At 49.7% G+C, this 22,804-nt stretch overlaps 1 protein-coding gene and 1 pseudogene across 11 annotated transcripts in view; both read right to left on the bottom strand.

Annotated features, from left to right (window-relative positions):
• The window catches only part of IQSEC1 (IQ motif and Sec7 domain ArfGEF 1), a 385,819-nt gene that overhangs the window by 4,864 nt on the left and 358,151 nt on the right, over positions 1-22,804 (bottom strand). For 7 of the 11 annotated variants that reach the window (XM_039886571.1, XM_039886570.1, XM_039886574.1 and 4 more), the window contains 10 exons: positions 21,705-21,866; positions 18,935-19,057; positions 17,285-17,451; positions 12,351-12,490; positions 11,888-11,917; positions 10,212-10,337; positions 8,956-9,055; positions 8,062-8,244; positions 6,999-7,175; positions 842-891 (listed from right to left, as the gene is read on the bottom strand). In XM_039886571.1, coding sequence (XP_039742505.1) covers positions 842-891; positions 6,999-7,175; positions 8,062-8,244; positions 8,956-9,055; positions 10,212-10,337; positions 11,888-11,917; positions 12,351-12,490; positions 17,285-17,451; positions 18,935-19,057; positions 21,705-21,866 — 1,258 coding nt within the window. The remainder of the gene's footprint in view (positions 1-841; positions 892-6,998; positions 7,176-8,061; positions 8,245-8,955; positions 9,056-10,211; positions 10,338-11,887; positions 11,918-12,350; positions 12,491-17,284; positions 17,452-18,934; positions 19,058-21,704; positions 21,867-22,804) is intronic. The other 4 variants (XM_039886576.1, XM_039886580.1, XM_039886579.1 and 1 more) reach the window with 4 other exon arrangements.
• On the bottom strand, positions 3,209-3,324 carry LOC120622619 (uncharacterized; annotated as a pseudogene).

Consider the following 22,804-nt stretch of genomic DNA (forward strand, 5'->3'; position numbering starts at 1 on the left):
AGGAGAAACACCATTCCTGCTGAAATCACACCCTCAGCTCTCCTGGGTCCTCTCAATGGGTCTAAGGACATTTGCTCAGCCTGTGTGGGTCCCAAGGTTTCTGAGAAGGTAGTGGAGGAACAGAAGGGGCTCGGGAAACCTTGTTCTGGGGGTGGTGGACTGCCTAGGCATCTCACTGCAGCTACCTACTGCAAACCAAACAAGAAAAAAGAAACAAAAAGATCTGCAAGCTGAGGTTAAGATGTGAACAGTAATATAGAGATGGTTGGAAAATGAATGAAATCTCATGAAATCCAGTTTTTCTTTCTCTCACAGCTCTCCTCCTCCCCCAATTTAGCTAAGCAATTCCATGGTACCCTGACTATAAACACACAGCAATCGAAACTCCAGGAAGGAAGCGATGGGGGTGGCGGAGCATGGAAGTCCAGAAATTGGCAAAACCCCTAGAGCAAGGCTGGAGGGTGCTTAGCAACTGCTGCTTCCCACCCAAGAGCAGTGCTTATTGGGGGGAACCCGGGGGAAATGCCTGGAAGCTGGGGATGTTAACCATGCTCTGGGACCAGAGGGTACAGGGGTTAAATGGGAACAAAACAAAATCCAAAACTATCCCCACCATTCCAGCCCAAACAAGCGGTGAGAGGCACGGGAGATTCTAGGCAGAGAGGAAGCTGGCATGCATTGGGCTGAGGCAGGTTGGGAGGGGGAGTGCGGGGAGCACATGTCTGTGCCTCTGTGCAGTAAGGAGAAGAGCAAAAAACAATAAACAAAGACAATAGATATAAACCAAGGATTGGGGAGGCAACACATGACAGCCAGCTGAACGTAGGTGCTTCCTACTTACTTCCACATTGCTCTCTAGCGATCCCGCACTGCTGCGACGCCCTCGCTTCCCTGCCCAGAACATGCAATACCAGAGGTTAGACGCAGACATGAGGCCGGGGCACTGTGCCACTACCACCACCAGGCTCAGGTATGGGGCCCACTAGCTGGGTGTGAGCGGTGGGGAGCTGGCAGCAGGACAGTATGAGTTTTAAAAAAAGGGAGGGGGGGGATTTAAAAGACAGGAAAAAAAATCTTTTCAACCAGCCCCAACTTTATAACCCTTCTCTTGGGCTGGCAGACTGTGGGGAGGGCCCCCAGGAGGCTTAAGTGGGTATACAAGTGTGATCTGAAGCCCCATACTCAGGTTGGCCTCAGCAAGCTGCTAACAGGCGTCAGGGGTAAAGACAACTTCTCCAACAGCTAAAAACAAACAAAATGTGATTCTGCATGGGTCTGGCTTCCAATGGATTTCATATATGTATGGTACGTATCTGCATATACATACATACTTAATAGCTCCCCCTTCCAGGAAAGGTGGGCCTAATGGTTAGGAGAAAACTAAACTTTGCATCCTTTTTTTCCTGGATAGATTAAAGATACTGCTGGCTCTGGGGCTGAATGTTTGGTTTGTGCAGGGCCCTAGCTGGGGCCAAGAGATAGGGTCCAGTGCTGCTGGGAAGGAACCGGAGTCCTGCTTCTTTCTCTGTGGTGGGTACCACCCACTAGGGATGCCACAAGCATTCTTTCAGCTCTCACTTTCAATGGCTTTTTATGTCCCCAGTGCATGGGACATGGTAGGCTATGTTAGAGGGAGGCTGAGTCTTTCTCTTGGTTTGGGATGTCCAGGGGCTACTCTGGCCTCCACAATCCCTCAGGAGGACCCCTCTGTGAATTCCTGCAAGACATCTAGGCCGGCAGGAAGAAAGGTGCTCAAGCTTAGGGACCCAGCCTCCATGTTCAAGCTCTGGGAACGCAAATGGGAAGCAGGACACAGAGAAGGGGCCTCCCACTTGATATTCTCTAGGCTTCCTTCCATCTCTGCAGCCCTGGCCATGAGCTAAGTACCACAGTTGTTCTGGGTCAAACCCCAGGTGCCCCTCTGTTCATGCCAAGGGGGAGACAGGCTCTGGCCAATGATCTGACCAGCTCAATCCCTACAGTGAGCAGGGTTCACCTACAGATCTGCCTGTCTATCTCTAAGGCTAGAAATTTTGGCCATATTCCCTTCTGAGCTGGACCCAGGCCAGACCCAGGGGAGCTTGGAAGACAGGAGAGATTGCCATGTGCCTCTCTGTGGCCTACAGCCTAGGCCCACATTGGGTAGAGAGGGTGTGCCTATGGGTCCTTTGGGCCTCATGGAGGTGCCTAAGTATTCCAGGCCATGCCCAGGACAGGGTCTTGGTCCTAGGCAGGCCACGATAGGCTCAGGAGAGATCTAGTCCCTTTTGCCTTGCCTGCTGACTACTGCCCCCCTCCCCACCAACAGCCTGAATTCCAACTAGGAGCCTGAGATCTAAAGAAGGCCTTGCTGGACTCTGGCATGTGTGAGAGAACCTCCAGTTGCTGAAGACCCAGGAGAACCAGGCACAACCTGGCCCTTATTCTCAGCCAGAAGAAAGATGAGGGTCCCATTTCCTCATCTTTCAGCTGGTGTGAGAAAAGAGGCTGACCTTCTTCCCTTTCTCCCTTCTGTCCCAACACAGTGGACCAGGGACATGAAGCAGAATGAGTCCAGCCTCCCAGAAGGAGGCTCTTTGGCCGGGGAGGTGACCCCATGTGGCACTCCTTTGACTCTTCAGTTTCTGCATCTGTGAAATGGGCGTGTCATCTGTGCCTCCCCTCCTAGGCTGGCCACAAACATCAAACACTCAGAATATTGTGGCACCGTGTGGAGAAAAGGTCAGATCTCTGTTGTCTTTGGGAATTTAAATCCACTCTCTGGCCTCTCTAAGGGTTAAAAACCAGGGACAGAGGAGAAAGCCTGCCTCACCAGTGCCCAGTAGTGCCTTCCAGCCAGCTTATATCTTCCAATGAGAGTAAGGCCAGGCTTGGAGTTAGGTTTGGGACTTCATATGGTGCTGACTTGGAGCTGAACAAATACCCCTACCCCTCTTCCTCCTCCTGCCCAACGTGGGGCAAGACTTAGGAGAGCTTTAACTTGGATGTCTTTGAGTGATGCTGAATTTCTTAGAACTTATCTTCTCTGCTTCTCGGATCAGCATGAAATGTGGGGTGTGCCTATAAGAGCTTTCTGCACTTTAGTCTCAGAGACCCCACTCACAGACACATCCACAGACACTTGCACACTACAGACCTATATCTAGGCATGTGCACATGTGCACACACTATTTATTATTATTATTATTATTATTATTATTATTATTTATGCCTACAGCACCTGGTCTTCTTAGGTGGTCTCCCATCCAAATACTAACCAGGCCCGACCCTGCTTAGCTTCCGAGATCAGACATTGGGCTTGTTTAGGGTGGCATAGCCGTAGACCATGGACTGTGGCTCCACTGGGGCGTGAACCCAGGACCTTCTGCATGTAAAACAGATGTGATAACCGCTACACTATGGAACCACATCCCACACTATCTATAATAGAAGTAAAATATGCCAGAACAGTGGCTCATGCCACGTGCCCACACTACCCCTCACCTGCATTGTTTACAGGTACCTTCTCCTTCTCTCAGGATCCTGCACTAGCCTTAGGTGAGCCTACCCCAGTACCTCTCCTAGAGCCAAATCAGGCCCTACCAGCCCAGCCACAGCTGTGATCAGAATCATGTCTGGAAGGGGCTCCTAGCATGGCTCTTTAGAGCCTTTCTCTGACTCTTAAAAGTCAGGACAGGATGCAGGCAGGGCTCTCTGCCCAGAGGTTTTGCCCTGTGGCCCTTACCAATGCTAAAGGCCAAGCATAATTAGTGACAACAGCTACACAAACTGTGGGGCAGGCCCTGCCCTAAATGCTTGGCATGCATCGACTCTCTTACAGAGATTCTTGGAGGAAAGTAGAAGTCCCTATGTTGCAGCTGGGGAAACTGAGGCCCAGAGATGTAACTTAGCCAGGTGCTGATAGCTAATGACCAGCAGGCAGAGAGGGGAGAAGATCTTATCAGCATAACTCTGGAATCAGTGTGCTGTACATCCTCTGCTGGGCTCTGCTTGGGTGGCCATCTCAAGTGTACCCCTGAGCATGGCCCCTGTCCCAAGAGAGGTAGCCACAAGCCATTTTGTGTGCAGAGTACCTGTCTTGGGACAGCAGGTGCTGCTTTGGAAACTGGTCACCCATAGCTGCCAAGTCTCCCCAGACCGGGCTGCCCTGGTGCAGGACACAGTAGGTCTCCAGCTGTTTCTGGGACAATGATGGGTTCAGGAAAGAGATATCCCCATGGGGACTGGTATTGGGCAGCTCAGCCAGGGAGAGACAGGATGACCTTGGGGGCCCACAGATAGTGTCCACTATGACTTGACTGATCTGGGGCAGTGGCTAAGTAAGGCTCAGTCACACCTGTATCCATGGTCCTCGCTAGTCCTGATCTCAGGCCAACAGAGCTCTGGTACCACTGAAATGAGTACAGGGCCCTAGATGCAGGAAGACCATGTGGAGAGACATGTAATGAGGCCTCACAGCTCAGTAGGAAGCTGGAGCTTACTCAGGCCCCTTCCTCTACTTCTCAGAATGTCAGGGGCTCCTGGAGGTATCTGCTACCAGGCTTCTTCCTAGGCCATGACTGCCTACTGGGTCCCCAAGGTTCATGGAGGACTGAGGACAATTTCCTGGTGTGTTTTCTCCTGGAGGGATGTATGAGTACAGATCTGGGGCAGTTGCTCTGGGAGTGATGACTTGCCAAGCACTGAGCATCTTCTCGACAAGCTCATCTCAGTGAAAGTCATGGTAGGTGGGATTGATGTTGCCTCTGGAGAGCTTTGCCCCAACTTAGTCCAGAGCACCTAATTCCGCACCTTCAGCTGCCGAGTCCAGCATCTTCTGAAAAGGCTACTGACATTGGAGTGTCTCCCTCTGGAAGCCACAGGTGTCCTGTACACAGTCTGGGGCCTTGGCAGCTACCAGAACTCAAAGACCCACCTCATCTCACTCTCTAACCTTCCTGGGGGTAGGGGATTTTCTTTCCTGGGGATTCTTTTCAGTGTGGCTTTGGTCCCTGAGAGGACATAATCTCTAGAGTCCTTCTCAGCTCAGAATCCCCAAGTGACAGTGGCAATAGAAATAATAAATGGAAATCAGCCAAACCCTGGAGTTCCATCCCTCACATGGCCATATGCCTGGGCGTGTGGCTCTGTCTGACCCCCTAAGCTCTCTCAGAGAGTGGACCACTGAGGTCCTGACTACCAGGACCGTACTGAGTGTGTCTGGACATGCTGAAAACTTCAGTTCTAACAGAGCCACTGCTACATGAGGAGGTTAGACAGGGCCCCCAGCCCTCCAGATAACAGAGGCCAGAGCCTGCTCCACTGCACAAACTCAAACACAGGCCCCATGCTCCCAGCCTGCAGAGGCTCATGGCAGTACTGTTATGTTTAGCTGAGTTTAACAAGCCACAGGGAAAACCAATGCTTCTCAACCAAGGGTGACTTTGCTCTCTAGACAATATCTGGCAATTTCTGGAGACATTACTAATTGTCATGAATGGAAGACAGAGGCCAAGGATGCTGCTGAACTTCCCGCTCAGGACAGTCCCCACAGCAAGGAATTATTAGGCACAAAATGTCAATGGGACTGGGGTTGAGAAACCCTGGGTTAAGCCTCATGTTGGCAATGGATTTCTGATTTTCACTATGAAGGAAAAAAAAAATGACAAGACAAAAATAAAATAAAAAGGAAAAAATCCAAATTAAAAAAAAAAAAGAAAAAAAAAGAAAGAAAGAAAAAAGAAAAAAATTCTGGGAAATGAATAAGCCAAACAAAGAGAGGCAGAGCTGCTGGCAAGGCAGGTACAAGATGGGGACATAAGTAGGCTCTCTTACATGGGCCCAGAGCTGGCCACTTGGTGATACCTGAGGCAGGGGAGATAGGCAAGCCCCTAGGAGGGAAGGGGACTGCTAGGCCACTGGAGAGAAGCCTGATCTCGACCCAATAGGGTCTCCCCCAATAAATCAGGGGTTCCTGGGGCCAGGACACCTGGGGCCTCAAGGCAGGTAGAGCCCAGAGTCCTGGGAGCCTACAGTACTGGGCATAGCCCCATGCCCACTGTGCAACAATGCACTGCAACCCCTGCTTCACCACAGGCCCTGAGCCTCTTCCTGGGATAAAATGACCAGGTATACACAACTAGCGGAAGACTGAGGGGTTGCCAGGGTGCATTCCCTCACTCCACAGCTTCTCTGACAGAGCCAGCAGGCAAAGCAGGCTGGAGCAGAGCTCACAGGTAGTCAGTTAGGTCTGCTCCCGTACCTCCCTCCTTCACCTGTACAGTTGATGGCAGAAGCCCGCAGCACCCTGATGCTCCAGGTGTACCCTGCCTCTGCCCTGAGAAATCTGGGAGGCTTGAGGTGTGCTACTTGCTTGGGGGTTAAGAAACTGGAAGCAAATTAAACACGCAGAAACACACACAAATTAAACACACAAAGAACAACAAAACTCAGTTTCCACCAGGGCTTTCTCGACTCCCAGGGCTGAATAGAGTCCCTGGAACCGATTCTGGGCTGAACGGAGGCCTGGGTTTCCCATGAAAGGAGACCTCTGGGGAAAAAGCAAGACCAGGGACAGTGGGAGTGGGGGTTTCCAGACACAGTTTAGAGGGCTTTACTCTATTTCATTCATCAGCATAAAACACAAGGATGCAGCAGCACAGAGTAAATGGGACACATCCATCAGTGGGCCTAGCTCACTCTTCGCGAAAGCAATTTTCAGAAAATAAAAGAATAAATAAAACCTCTAGAAGAAAGAATGAATGGGGGTAACCTTCCTGCCATTCTGCCTTTGACAATCGGTCCTGTTCTCTTTTGCCTTTTCGGGATGTCCTCTCTGTTTGGTCATATGATACTATGATTTGGGGGTGGTTGTAAGGAACCCAATAGTCTGAGCCCTCTATTGCTGGCCACCACCGCGGTCCCTTTCCGGCACAGAATTCATGCCCCAACTGCTGGTATGCCTGGTCTGAGTCCTGCATCCATTAGGCTAGGAAGGTGGTCCTAGGCCCAGCTTTTACCTGCTTCCGAGAGGTCCCTCAGGGAGCTGCTGAGGGCGCTGCGCTTGAGGCCCTCACTGCTGGCATAGCTGTCATCCAGGCAGGCCCGGTTCAGCGTCCCGTTGCCCGACTCCTTTTTGAGACTGGAGCACTGGGACATGCTGGGCCGCACAACGCCTTTCTGCTTCTCAAGCTCCGCTGAAATAGAGGGGCAAGGGCTCAGTGAGAGAAGCATGTTTAGCCAGGAGAGGGCAGCAGGGAGTGGGATGGCAGACAGAGCCAGGACCTATGCCAGGAGGAAATGCAGAAAACCACCATCCTCTGTTCAAGGTTGGCACTGTACTGAGTCTCCATCTGCTTGGAATGGGGGAAACGTAAGGAGCATGGTTGTCTTAGGAAAAAGAAGATGTAATGGCTGGCTATCTTCAATAAAAGGGAGCCAAAAGGAGACCCCAGAAAGGAGGTTGGAGAGGTCAGAGTGCTTTGTAATCCACAGGAAACACAGTCACTTTCTAGGCTTGAGGGTCAGAGGAGACAGAGTTGCCTGGATTTGGAGATGAGCAAGAGTTAACTGGCCTTGCATGGAGGTGCCAGAGGGAGAAACACCTGAGCCTCCTGGCAGTGAAGCTTGGAGCCAGGAGAGGCAAGGGTTATAATGGGCTCTAACAGAACCCAGGTGATGGGCTTGGCTGTAACCTCATCAATCTGTAGGGCCCTGATTTGGAAGGCAAATAAATAATGACACTGAAGTGCAAAGAGCTCAGCTCCAGGAGTTTTTGTCTCATGGGGTTGCCAGGGACCTGTACTTAGAGCATGCGACGTGGTATCACAAGCAGGATGGGCCTGGGTCTCTGAAGCCCTGGCTCTCACCAGGAGGCCTCTGCCATCCCCTTCCCTCTCTGTATCATCTCCTGTGACCTTGGCATATGGGCTGCTGGTCACATGGCTGTGGGGAGACCTGAAAAGACTGGTGAATCTCATTTCTGCGGGCTCTCAGAGTTACTGCCACCATATAGAAGCCAACGCCTGTGTCCGAAAGATGCCAAGGTCATGGCTCTTCCTCCCCAGGAGGTCTGCAACTTACATTCTATTCTGTGCTTCTCCATCTCCTGCACCTCCGCGATGGACTCCCGTAGGTCATCAGTGAATTTCTTTCGGTCTTGAGGATTGGGAGCATTAAAGTTTATTAATACTTTTATGTCGGTTCCAGGGACTGCAGACGTGAGCCGGATGCCATTGGGGTAGTCTGCAAAGAAAAAGGAGTAGCCTACAAAGTGTGAGTGTCCTAGGCAGCAGCCAGTTCCCTTCCAAAATCCCAGGGCTCCCATGACCCACTCACACCCAAAGAAGGCCTTCCAATTGTACCTAAGAATGAATCCTGACCAAGCACTTCCTCTGTGCCAGGAATGCTTTACAGGTATCTAATGCTGTGAGGCAGGCACTGGCAACACCTATTTTATAGACAAAGGGAACGTAGCCCAAAGAGGTTAAGCAGCCAGGCCACACAGCTACTAACTGCAAGAGCTAGGATTTGAACCCTGGCTGTCAGCTCCAGGGCTCAGCCCTGGACCTGTACAGTCCCTCCAGTATTACCTTCAACTGTTTGGCCATATTTGCATATCATCTATGCCATTTACTTCATGCTTTCTTATCAATATTTTATTTAAATAAATTCACTCTGCCCTAAATTAAAAAATCTTATCACCTGCAAGAAATAACAGTAAAAGTAAATTCAATGAGCACTATGTATAAGGTTATTAAATTCTTCCTAATTATTGCTGCTTATTAGACAAAGAGAGCATAGGAGAAGCCACCCTGGGCTTCTGTCATTGATGGCAGAAAGAGGAAGGAGAGAGAATGGGAAAAAGAGTGCTTCCTGACTATGAAGTTAGAGCTGTGTGACGGTCATAGCCATGTGTGGACAAGTGCTCCAGCACATACACATCTAGGCCAAGGCAGGCCTGCAGGATAGACTTACACTGGTTCTCGAAAAGCAGGACCTGCATGCCATACAGGGAGAAGGACTGTCGGAAGCTGTACGTCACTGAGTTCTTCTTCTTCTGGAAGATCTTGGTGACCTAGGGGCGGCCAGAAACAAAGGCTAAGTCACATCATCTTCACTGCCCCGGAGCAGCTCAGGGAGTTCAGGATTATAAATGGATTTGGCAATGTTCTCCTGTGTGAGAATTACTCTGCAGTTCAGAGGTCAGGAGACCCTTGTGGAAGGGAAGAGCTGACACAGGGAGGAACATATGTACATTCATGCCTGGATGTGGATACTGTTTTCTGTTCCTGTGAGACCCTGGTGCCATTCTGGCTGGCTACAAAGCGCTTCAAACCCAGCAGAAAGGTATAAGGCATATTATCTCATGTGATATCGAGGGCACTGTGCAAGGGTCTTATGTCCATCTGACCACTGTAACCTTTTGAGAGATTAATTTTATAGTGGAAACTGAGAATCAGAGATCTGAAGTGACTTGCTTAAAAGGGATGCTTAATAAAGGATTTGAACCCACATTATCTGGATTATGATCTCAGGAATCAGAGAAGAGTAACTTATTCTCAAACAGGTGGGAACTGGGGACAGGGGCCTCTGGCAAGAAAGTCTGTGGCATGCAGGAAAGATAGAGATCCAAGAACATGTTCCTCCTGCTCTCTGCAGGGGCATCTTCACCCCTACTGGCTCGCAACTGTGCTGCCATTTTTTGGGCTAGAACTCCTCAGTCTCCCTATCTCTCTGCCACTCTCAGTCCATTAGTCCTGAGGCTGTGACTAACTCAGGCTCAGGCACAGGAAATGAGACCTTTGCTTGGATTCTTAGGAAGAGAATCCCACTGGTGGCCAAGGGGACAGAATTAAGCCTGGAGATGTTGAGGCTGACTTTCCTTTCTCCGATGGAGCCTCCCTGCGAAGGGAGCCCATGCAGAGGAAGAGCCTATGCAGCTAAGAGACAAAACATAAAAAGGAGTCCTGCTAACAAGTCTAAGCCTCTGGAACCTGCCACAGCTAGGGCTCCAAATCCCCCTCTGGACTTTTACATGAGCCAATGAAGCCCTGTTTTCATCAGCAGCAGTTTGAGTTGGATTCTGCCCTCGGTAACCCAAAGACATGGGAGAACTCTACCCCTCACCTCTACCCTACAGCTATGTGTGCATTTTCTCATGCTCAAGGCACATAGCCAGGTCTCCTTGCACTGCAACTCTCAGTCATGACACCCAGTGGGGCACCACATACCACCAGAAGGTCGTTAAAAAGGAAGATTTCTCGCTGGTGCAGTCCGAGTTTCTGGGGCTTATTTGGGTCTGGAACCTCGAAGAGCCGGCAGTAGCAGACCAGACGCCGGTGAGGCAGAGAGAGCACCTGTGCAGGGAGGGAAAAAGCAGCCCTCAGCCACCTGACCCTCCTCTGAGGGCTGGGCAGCACAGGACTAGCCTGTGTGCTAGAAACCCAGCCCTTGGGCCTTTTGTTCAAAAATGCCTTATCTTGTAAACCATGCAGAATGAAATGTATTTTTTGGCTTGTATCAATTTTCTCAATCTGTTCTCAGGAACTCTCCTGCAGGACCATGGTAAATACCTCCCTTCTTGTAAGATGTCCCTTCAATTCTTTTAGGCAGGTATCAGATTTCTTGGAGCAACATGCTCACATGTGAACCTCTAGCCAGAGAGGAATGCATATTTTCTGAGTCCCCACAAAGTGCCCATTAAACCTGCAAACATTTTTCCAGAGATAGTCTACTCTAGATGAAGAAACTGAGGCACAGAGAGGTTGAGCAACTTGCCTCAGCCACACAACCAGCTAACTGCAGAAACTTGGGAGATTTTCTACTCCTAAAGGATTATGATGCTTCTGCAGCCTGAAAGACCCTGTCCAAACTCTTGAACCAGCAGTCAATGCTGTGGGACCTGACCTGATCCTCTGCTCTACACACTTGCCTTGAGTTCAAAGAGTCCCCACCTCGCAGCCCAAGCTGTTCTCAAGGCCTGGTGTGACAAACCATCAGGGAAGCCCAGTCATGGCTCTGGGAGTTCCCAGGCTTACCATGCAGGAGACAGATGAGTTAGTAAGGAGACAGATAGCACACGCCTGGATAAGACCCCCAGCAGGTAAGCATGGTTGGAGCCAGAGAGTGTTAATTCTGCTAGGGGCACCCTGGTAGAGGGCACCCAAGCTCAGTGCATCAGGAAGACAAGAAGAGGGGAGGGAAATGTATGGCCCAGCCTGGCATGCTCAGGGAGCAATGCTGTTTGGAGCAAAAGTACAAAAGAAAGATGGTGAAATGTGGGGCTAGAGAGGTGAGTGAGGGCAGGTCATGGAAGTATCCAGTTGTCTTGGTCTCTAGGGGAAACTGGGAAGAGGAGGGCAATTAGAGGGGTTTGTGAGCCTGGCTTGGCTGGCCAGTGATGGGTAAAGACACACGAGGGATGTGTCAAGGGACTGCCAGGTTAGCCATATATATGTGTGCTCCAGGGGTGTGCAGACAAACTTCCTCAAGGTTGTGGAAATGTAAAGGGTCCTGATGCATGAGCAAGTTGTTGTGGGCAGAGCGTGGGCTGGGCAAGGAAGGAGAAGACCCTCCATTGCACACCAAGATCATTTGTTTCAGGTGCAGTATCTTGAGGTCTGGGTACAAGATACTGCACCTGGTCTCTGAGCTCAGTTAGACTCAGACAAGAGGAAAGGAGACTATCTGCTTTCAGAGCCTAACAGCACAGCCCTCCCCGTGTGGCCATGAACTCTGGGCCTGCAGAGGTTCGAGGCTGGGATAATTATGAAAACTAAATTTCTTATTGCCCCAGAAATTAACTCAAGCAGCCAGACCTGTGGATCTGGGAGCCAGGAAATATGATCATGCTGGGCACCCCCAGGGTGGGATATTAGCTGGAATGTGAAAGCAGTGGGATACTCACACAGCCAAGCCCATGATGCAGGGATCCAATCTACATGGGGAAACAGTAAACAAAGAAAAAAGATATCAATGTTCTAAAAGATACACCCCACCCTGAGGGAACTAACAGGCAATGCAAAGTCAAAGAAGCAATGTCTCTCCCACAGCACCTTTCTTTAGCTCAGTCCAGCCACACTCCAGGGGGTAAATGGGGGAGGACCTACTGTTAGCAGGCTCTGAGGGGGCTCTGAGGGCATTCTCAGGTCACCAAGGAACCACTGTACAATTCTGCCTGTTGGTTTGTTAAGTGCCTTAGGTTCTCTTCGATTTTAACCCAGAGCAAAGGCTCATTAGTCCCAAATATTAGAAGCCACTTGAATCAAAGCAACCAGCAGGTCTGGGGTCAAACTGAGAGGGTTGGAAACGGTTGGTGAGGATCCCCGCACCTGCCAGCTGCTGCCCTGGGACACAGAGCCACCACATACCGGCTTCTTCCCCACGATGAGCTTCTCCACCTTCTGCACCTGGGATACGTGGTCCTCATTGGTCTTCAGCTCTCGCTTGCGGATCCGCTCATAGATCCCGATCAGCGTCTCCCGGGGAATGTCTTCACCATCATCCACCCCTGGGTAGGAGACAGCAGCCAGGTATTCAGCCCCAAGCTCACCCTGAGTTACCATTTTTAAAACCAAATCAGAACAGCAATCCTTTTCATCAGTCCCAATAGAACCACAGACCTTCCAGACCCACAGCTACTGAACATCCTCAGTCATCCACAGATTCCTCAGAATCCTTCCACCAGGGACAAGGCCAACACAGCCACCTGGACTAGTGTAGGGGGGCTGCTCAGAGAGCTTGATAAATATTACCTTGCAGATCCTGACCACAGCCCCGTGGGGTGGGCATAACCATTCCTGTTCCACAGATAGAAAAGCCCAGGCCCAAGCATGGGGTTGGGGTTTGAGTGAGGGGAGGCTGTGTAGACAGCGTTTGTGAGTTCAGACTCCAATGGACCTGGGCCCAAGTCCTCACTTCATCCCTTGTTAACCTTGTGACTCAGTCTTTCTGAGGAAGTGTGAGCAGCTCATGGCATGCTCCACAAAATGAGAGCTCAGTGTGTCTGAGCAGTTTTGCCAGCTGTTGTCCCACATCGTGTGGGCAGAAGCTGGAGGCCAGGACTCGAACCCGGATGCCCTGACAAATGCATACCCTTTCTGCTATACCACCCTCAGAATTGCTGTGAGTAAAGAAACTCAAACCCATATCCATCCTCAGGCCTCAGACTGGCTCATGGTTTGATAACACACACTATTAATGAGGCTATGGGAGGGGCATCCCATAGACTGCAGGTGGGATGGTGAAATGGTGGGCAATTTGGCACTGTCACAATTATAAATTCAAACACCCTCTGGCCCACTGATTACATTGGGGGAATTTATCCCATGGGACAGGATACACATACAAGGTTATTCACTGCAGCATTATTTCCAAATAGGAGAAAACCGGAAGTAACCCATTTACCCATCAACAGAGGACTGGTCAACCAATCATCACACACTGGCACAACAGAGTACTATGCACCTGCAAGCAGCAATAAAGACCACAGCAAACCAACATAAAAGCATTCTATTGGATTTTAAAAAAAATTTATTTTTCAATTACAGTTGGCATACAATTTATGTTAGTTTTAGGTATACAGCATAGTGGTTAGACATTTATATAACTTACAAAGTGAATCCCCCAATAAATCTAGTACACCTGACACCATAGTCATTATTGACTATATTCCCTATGCTGTACTTTACATCCTCATGACTATTTTTACAACTGGCAATTTGTTCTTAATCCCTCATCTTTTTCACCTAGCCTCTCCAAACCCCCACCCCCAACCTGGCAACCATCAGTTTGTTCTCTATTTCTATGAGTCTGTTTCTGTTTTGTTTTTAAGATTCCACATATAAGTGAAATCATATGGTATTTCTTTCTTTAACTTATTTCACTTAGCATAATACCCTGTAGGTCCATCCATGTTGTTGAAAGTGGTAAGATTTCATTCTTTTTTATGGCCGAGTAATATTCCATTGTATATATGTACCACATCTTCTTTATCCAATCATCTACTGATGGGCACTTAGGTTGCTTTAATATCTTGGCTATCGTAAATAATGCTGCAGTGAATGTAGGAGTGCATGTATCTTTTAATTTTTTTCATCCCTTTACTTTCGGTCTGTGCGTATCTTTCAATCTGATGTGAGTCTCTTGTAGGCAAAGTATATAAGGGTCTTGTTTTCTTATCCATTCAGTCACCCTTATGTCTTTTGATTGGAGCTTTAGTCCATTTAATATTTAAAGTAATTATTGACACATAAGTGCCCTTTTATTATTCATATTTTTAATCTTTTAATTATTGACACATAAGTGCCCTTTTATTATTCATATTGCCCTTTTATGATTCATATTTTTAATCTTTTTTCTCCTCCTTCAAGAAGTCCCTCTAACATTTCCTGTAATATTGGTTTGGTGGTGATGAATTCCTTTACTTTTTCTTGTCTGGGATCTCTTGGATTTATTAAATGAAAAAAAAAAAAAAGTAAATATAGAAGAAGGTAAAACCAATCATGGAAGTCTGTACTTGCTTGAATAGAGGAATTTTGAGTGGGACTTCAGGAACTAAACACTGATGACCTCTAGGGGTGGAAAGTATGGCCAGGCAGATGGCAAGGGTGGAAGGCTCTGCTATGGACCTTTTATATCTTCTGGGGGTTTTAAAACAGAATTTATTTTTAGAGCAGAATGAAGTTCACAGAAAAATTTGGGGGAAAGTACAGAGATTTCCCATATACTCTCTGCTTCCGCATCGGCCTCCCCCATTATCAACCTCTCCAACCCAAGTGGTTCATTTGTTACAAATGATGAACCTATACTGACACCTCGTAATCACCCAAAGTCCAGAGTTTACCTTAGGGTTCACTCTTGCTGTTGTACTTTCTATGACAAATGTATAAAGACCTGCATTCATCTATCATACAGGGAGTATTTTCCCTGCCCTTAAACTCTTCTGTGCTCCACATATTCATCCCTCCCTCTCTACCACCCATGGCAACCATTAATCTTTTTATTGTCTCCATAGTTTTGCCTTTTCCATTATGTCATATAGTTGGGATCATACAGTATGTAGCCTTTTCAGATTGGCTTCTTTCACTTAGTTATATGCATTTATGGTTCCATGTCTCTTCATGGCTTGGTAGCTCATCTCTTTTAGCGCTGAATAATATCTCATTGTCTAGATATACCAGTTTATTTATCCATTCACCTACTGAAGGATGTCTTGGTTGCTTCCAGTTCTGGCAATTATGAAAAAACTGCTAAAAACATCTGTGTGCAGGTTTTTGTGTGGATGTACATTTTCAACTCATTTGGGTAAAAACAAAGGAGCATGATTTCTGGGTTGTATTACTTTCTGGCTTTGGAACTATGTGAAGATAATACCCAATTTAAAAAATATACATTAAAAATTTTTTAAACAAAAACAATAAAAAGAAAATACTGCTCATTTGGCTTCCATGCTGGTGAGCTATTCCTCTTCTACCTATCCTTGAACCCCCACTGGGGAAACTGGAGTGAGTGATTCTGGAGAAAATGTGTGTCCAGTTGTGTGTGTGCACGGGGGGGAGGAGGGAACCTCTAAAATAAACAAGCTAGACATGTGCCTGGCACAGTGCCAGCCTAGCTTTGGGAGATCAGGATCCTATCTCCTCTGATACTCACTTGCTGTGTGATCTGGTCAAGTCCTGTCTCACTCTGAGCCTTAGTTATTCCTTCTAAAGCACAAGGAAGATGGGGCAGAACACCTCCAAGTCCCTGGATTAAAAAGAGGTGATTTGGCAGGAACAGCCCAAGCTAGGGAGATAGAACCAGCAGCTCGCTCTACTGGTTTTAGGGTGCTCAGCCCCTACTCTGGGAAGTGGGATGATAACATCACCCTGTCTCCCAGACTAATGAAATGGCTGGGTGTAAAGATGAATACGAATCACAAAGCCACTGACAAGAGGGCAAATATCTGACTCAGCAGCCCTGTCCTTCCCTGAGTCTTCTGTCCTCTGGGCTAATCATTTCTGGCTCCTCCTGTTATTTCTCATATAGCTATCAACATCCTAGTACGGTGGTGCCCACCACCAGGGGGACATCAGGAAGGTTCAAATCCCAGGGAGGGCCCCGTAGAGCCTCCATGAGAGAATTATCTTGCCCCAAGAGAGGGGATTGCAGAACAGAAGTTTTACATAAATAAAGGAGAAGAGTAGACAATATAAATGGCTCAACAAGCTCACAGTTGGACTTGACTTAGACCAGCTTTTTCTCCTTTTATAAAAATATGATAACATTTCTAAGGGGACCTCAAGCCTGCTACAGCTGGAATTTCTCAAGAAGAGGAACATAGTTCCTACTCTGCCTTCCAGGTACTCCAGGTGCATGAGGGACATGCTGTCAGCTAACATGGAGCCACCTGGAAGACAGCTGCTCTCTTTTCAATTCCTTCCCTACTTGATGCCAGGAGAAGGCCTCCCTTCTTGCTGCCTATCTCACCAGCACCTATCTAACATGGATCCACCTGCTAAGGAAGAGAGGGCAGTCTCAGCCTCAGGGCCCAGCCAGAAACAGCTCTGGCTGGAATTAACAGTGGTGCTTTCTTTTCACTGTATTCATTTTTATAATGACTGCCTATGTGTGGCAAATGCTACTGGTTTCCCATTTACAGTGATGATATAAGGTTGCTTTAAAAAGTATAGTTAAAGAAACAAAAACAAGGCAAGTCAGTTTTAAAAGGAACATGGAATGTAGGAGAGGAGTGGTGGGGCAGATGCTGTGAAAGGCACAGCAATGATGGGAGACAGGGTATGCTGGCCCCTCTATTTGGCCCTCGCCTGCTGGAGGCCTCAGGGTTCCCAGCACTTGGGCTCTATTCCATGCTCCTGCACATCCTCCCAACCAGACTTTGGTAAACCTGTGTCTGGCTCAGCACTCTGGCACTGTGACAAGCTGCCTTCTCAGGCCTTTGTTCTCTCTTAAGAAACTTCCCTCCACCTCAACCTGTCAAACCCCTGTGCATCCATACCAAGCGAAAAACATCACTTCCTCCAGAAGTAAGGCTCCCCGCACCCAGAGACTCAGGCATGCGTTGCTCAATCTGTACCCCCACTATCTGCACCCTTAAGACAGCACTTGCCCTTTATGATAATTTGTGCTGCATTTGCACATTATTGGGATCAACGCTCCCTGAAGGCCCTTCTGCCCAAGAAGTGGGTGCACTGGAGCCTGGCTCCCTTGTTCTCCTGCACCCAGCGTGAGGCTATGTTGAATTCACCTCTCAGCCCCACACCTGGGAGGCTGTGCTTCTGAGCCCAGCGCAAGGAGAGCTCACCTCGGAGGTTCTTGACGAAGTCCTCCAGCTTCATTTTGCGCTCAGGCTTGACGTTGGGGCTGTACATGTCCGTGTTGAGCAGGATGATGGCAAAGGCCAGGATGAAGATGGTGTCTGGGTTCCGGAACTGCCGCACTACCCCGGGGTTACAGATACAGTACCGCTGGCTGGAGGTCAGGGTGAGGGAAGAAGGTCAAGGCCACCTCAGTCAGGAGCCTGCCCCTTACTCATGATAGCCGCCACAGCTTAGCCTAACACTAAACAGCTGAGGCTGGTCACTGCTCTCTGAGGCTCAGCTTTTGCATCTGGTAAATAGGGACAACACTTGCCTGGCAGAGAGTCCACCCTGACTATCCACTCATCCCTTCTCACTTTAGTTATATTCCACCCACCTGCACTATAGCTGGCAGTGGTTCTCAGGGTGAAGACCACATTCCCCAATCTCCCTAGGAGCTGGTACAGCCAGATAACTAAGTTTTGGACAATGGAATGTGAGCACCTCCAAGACTGTACCTTAAAAGGCAGGAGTGTGCCCTGTACTCTCTTTCCCTGCCTGGAACAGCAATGTGATAGTGGGTGTTGGACCTGTGATGAAAGGAGCCTGGCCTCCTGCACCAGCTCAGAGGGAGATGCACTTCTGTCTTATTTCAGCTGTGGCTGTTGGGGCACCTTTGTATGGCACCTGAACCAACAGCCTCACTAATATACTCTGCCTCACTGAGTCATCTGCTTACTGTCCTCACTGCTTTACCCACTGCACCCACCTCCAAGAGGCTCCCTCTACCGGTAACCTCGTGGAGGGGTGAGTGAGATGGGTCTAGACAGAGAAGAGAAACCAGGTGAGGCAACATGACTGAGGTAGCAGCCATCAGCGCTCAGACAATGTGAACTCCAATTCTGTCTTCCCTGTTAGTGCCATCCCCTCCAAGAGACCCTCCCGAAAGGAAGTGGCTGAACATTCCACTGGGGCTGTCCTCTTCCCATTCCCTAGTTCCTCCCTGGCCTCACCACTGGTGCTAAGCCAAGAGATCTGGGTCAGCAGCTGACCAATGTCTGCCATGCCCAGCATGAAGCACAAAAGCCCCTACACAGCCAGAGTACACATAGTACTGGGATGAAAGACTGCAGACAGATGACCTTGAGTGCAGGCTCTCTGTAGCACCCACACATCCTAAGTGGTTTAAACCTTCAATCCTGTCTAGGGTAGGTACTCTTGTTATCCTCACTCTATAGGAAAGGATGTGAGGCACAGAGAGTTTAAGAAAAAAGCGCAAGGTCACACAGCCGGTAAGTGGTGGAGTGAGTGTTAGAAACAGGCCATGTGGTTCTGCAACTTGAGCTATGAGTCACTATGAGGGAGTGGCTGCCCTTGGAAAGGGCAAACAGAAGATAACACAAATGAACTCATAAATGGATGAGGTTCATAAGGACTTGGAGGAAGATAAAGACTGTTCAAAACTCTGGCTATAGCACTAACCACCAGAACACCTGGCACTCAGGAGGGGCTGCTGCCTCACCGTGGCCCAGGCAAGTTCAGGGCCACCTGACCCTGCATAAGGAAGGGGGCAAAGGGAATTCAGCCTGTAAGCTAGGAATCTTCCTCGACACCCTCTCCCTGACCCCTTCCCCTTGCCCTGCCCTGGTCCCAACCTGAAGGCCTCAATGAGTCGCTCCACCTTCTGAGCTTCCCCCTGGACCCGAATGTGTGCCTGGAACTTCCTGAGGGCTTCATCCAGCTCCATGGTAGAGAAGTCCATCTCATCCACCACGCAGCTGAAATGGGACAAAGGCCATGTCAGGGTCCTCTGCCTGCACAGCCTCTGCTGGCCTTCCCATTAGGGAAGGTGAGCACATGCTTGCAGAGGGTAGAGCACAGATGGGGTTGGTGCAGGAAGGGCTGTGAGCCACCCTGAGGGCAATGGGAACAGGGCTGCCGCTTGTCTGAGAGGGCCCTCCACTTGACTTCCTCCAATCAGCAAACACTTCAGATTATGGCCAAAGATCCCCATGCTTCCAAGGTGTCCATGAACCCCTAAAACTAGGAAAATGTTGGTGCTTATATCTATGAGTGCAATTTTTACATACAGGAAGCCACAGCATATGGCTATTCTCAATAAGGCCCGTTGGTGCAGAAAACACGTTTCCAAGCATGTATGTTACACTAGGAACATAGCAGAAAAAATGCACAAGTCTTCTCATGTTCTGTGAGGGAGGTGAAGAGCACGCTTCCATCTTCATGAGGAGGAAGTGGAGAATGGGGCACTAACCTAACAAGCAGCGATCTCAAACTGAGCCTGTCCCCTCATGTCAAGGGTATGGGGAAAGGTGGCTGGGTTTGGCTGGGAGTTTTTGAGAGGTGCTTCTGAGGGGTGGTGCTGTTCTTGTCTGCCAATCAGAAGAATGGAGAGCAGAGCTTGGGGAGTCTTCTGGTAATCAGCTTTTGGTTGGTTCTAATCTTATCACAGTCCCACCTCATAGTACAGGCTGCTTTGCCCTCTGATCAGGATCCCTAAACACAGAAGGTGAGGTCTGCACAAGGGACCCATGTGGCAGGCTCTGGTGTCTGGTTTATCTGTTTGTAATGAAGCCATGGTTACCCCTTGGGGGCTGCAGGGGCCTCGGCCATGGGAGACCCAATCTCATTCTCAGGGTCCACCCTCTGCTAGGGACGATGGGCCTGGAATAAGCTATGGTGACCCCAACCTTCTCTGAGCACTCAGGGACTCTTGAGGCAACAACCTTTGTGAGGAAAGGGAGGGGCCACATGGGACAATCTGCTGACCAGCATCAGATTAAGATGCTGGTGTGGAGAGTAGGGCCAAGGGGAGTTTCACTACTTCTGGAGGCTGCTATTTTCTGATCTAAGGAGAACATGCACGGATCTCCAATGGACCAGAAGCCACTGTGGAAAGGGGCACAGAGGGAAGCACAGTAATGGCTATAGGGGTGGGGGGACTAGACCGAGATGGTCTTGGGCCTGATTCATGAAGGAACTGATCTGCTTTCCCCTGAACCATTTCCTCACACTGGTTTAAAAGTGGGGAGAGGGGCATTAGCCATACTAACAACACAGCAGACTTTTCCCAATGAGGCCAGAACTGAAACTCTGAGCAGGAAGAAAGCAGCCCAGGTGAGCAAGCCTGGCCAAAGAAGGACACAGATGTAATTCTGCTAGGTGTTGGCAACATTGCTAGCCACATATCAGCTACCAACAAAGGCCCTAGCTCACTGCATCTTCTGTGCGTGTCTGCGTGTGTGTTGTGTATATGACTGAATGAGTATGTACATGCATATGCTCATTGAGAAGGGTGGCACCCAGGCTAGTCCCTCCCCCTCTGACCCTGGGTTTTCTCACCTGTGGTACAAAGAGGCCACAGCACCCACCCACCTTCCCCAGGGAAGCATTAGAGGCAGCAGGTGCACATGTGGCCAGGCCCTTCTTCATTGCAGAGATGGCCTGATCCCAGGGGCTAGAGAGATGAAAGGCACTGCCGTTGTTACTGATGATTAACTCTTTACCCTGCTTTGATTTCTGTTCCTGGACTACCTGCCCAGGGTCAGCCATATCAGCTAATATCTGCCTGGGTCAAAAAAATCCTCAACAGGCCTAGAGATATTCCCCTAGGCAGAGTGAGCAGGATACCTTTACCAAGCTATCCCATTCTATTGGCTTTGGTTCCTCATCTGTGAAAGGGAGTCATCCATCCCTGATACCCACCCCAGAAGATGAGATGAGGACACAGGGCATGAACATAGTAAATGCTTTATAAAGACAAGCATCAAATGCAGCTGCTTTTTTACTCAGGATAGTCTCAAGGAGGAATGGAGAGATTCAGCGTACATGCTGGGCAGGACTTCTCAAAACTGCCAGCAGCTCCTAGGGAGCTGGAAACTTGTTTTTCTGCAGGATTCTGAGTAGCTGAGTGCTAGAGTCCCCAGCAAAATGGGTTGGTGGGGTATGGGGTCAGGAGGTGGGGGTTAGACTCTCACACGCCCAGATCTCCCATCCAGGAGAAACAAGAGAGAGAGGCAGGGACAGAGCTCTGGGTATGGGACTGCCCACCTTGGAGGTGCTAGGGTCTCTCTGGGCCAGCTCCCCCTACTCCCTCTGAGGGTATATACCAGGGTCCTGACCTCCGATTCCACCCCTCCACCCTGCCCCGCCCCCCGCCCCAGTGCTGGGTGACTCAGCCTGACTGGAAAAGGGTGGAGGTGCTAAGGGTACATGTAGTGAGGGCACCCAAGGGTGGATGCTCACGTGTATGTATTGCAAGGTATGATGTGTAAAATGGTCTGGGGGCATCTAGGATATAGAAAGAGGTAAGGGAGGATTCAGTGCATGTCTCAGCAGGTAGGATGAATCTGACAGGTCATGGAGTCTGTCACAGAGATACGTCCAACTCCCAGCCCCAGAACTCACTCTAGCACGTCCCGGTTGAATTGCTTTTGCCGGTTGCCCAGGAACTCGCCAATCATCTGCCGGCTCAGGCCCTTGCGCTGAAGCAGGAAGTGGGCCACCCCCACTGGCGTGTCAGGCACAAAGCCACGCTCGATGAGGTATTGGACACCCTTCTCAGGCTTCCTGCGGGGTGGGACAAAAAACAGGCTCAGCCCTGGCAGCCCCGGCCCCTCCAGGCTTGCTCTCCAATTCCACAGGTACTCAAGGTGCCCCAGCCAGACCTGAGAGACTCCAGGAACCCTTTCCTGTTGCACTCCGAGCCTGCAACGTGGGGGATCCCACGTTGCTCGGAGTGCAACTGCCCAGACCCTGTACCAAGAACAGGCAAGACTGGGACAGCCACAGGAGCATGGCCATGGTTGTTGGAGTAGGGACCCTCCCCTACTGCCCTGCACTGCCCCAAACATTGGCCCCATACAGAACCAGCCCCTGCCCACACAGCTCTATGCTCCCGAGTTGGCGTGGGGTCAGCCAAATCACCCACCAACTATAGGCCGGACTTGCCCCTTGTCCCAGCTGGCAAAGGTCAATGTTCTGCTGTCCCCTGGGAGCATGGAGGTACAGGCCAGAGTCAACCTGCCCCATCAACCATGCATGTCTTGCTAACAGCAGTGTCCAGCAGATACTAGATTTCTAAATGCAAGCAAAAGTGAACCTCTTGCAGCAAGGTGACTTTGCTATTTTTATCTTGGGACCACAGTCTGATCTTGTTCTCAGGAGTTGGGCAGGGAGCAGCTGCTGAAGAGTTGGTTCTTGGCACTGAAGTAGTAACAGAGTAGCCCCGTTCCTCCAACCCCTGCCAGGGCCCCGCACATACCCCATTCTCCCCCATGATTCTGGGGTCACTAACCAAGAACCACCCCACATTCCAGGCCTCTCCAGCCACTCAGCCACTGATGCTGTGGCCAGAGTAAGTTATGTTTCCTCACCGACCAGCTCCACACTGGCCCTCACAGGACCCCAGCCCATGCCTGCCTCCCTCCCTCAACTTCTAGGTGAGAGGTCACCCCTGGGCTTGTGTTCCTATGTGGCAATGACTGGAGCACTGGTCTGAGACTCCC

Source organism: Pteropus medius, unplaced genomic scaffold, assembly GCF_902729225.1.
Source record: "Pteropus medius unplaced genomic scaffold, Ma_sr-lr_union100, whole genome shotgun sequence".
In the NCBI taxonomy this organism is placed as follows: Eukaryota; Metazoa; Chordata; class Mammalia; order Chiroptera; family Pteropodidae; genus Pteropus; species Pteropus medius.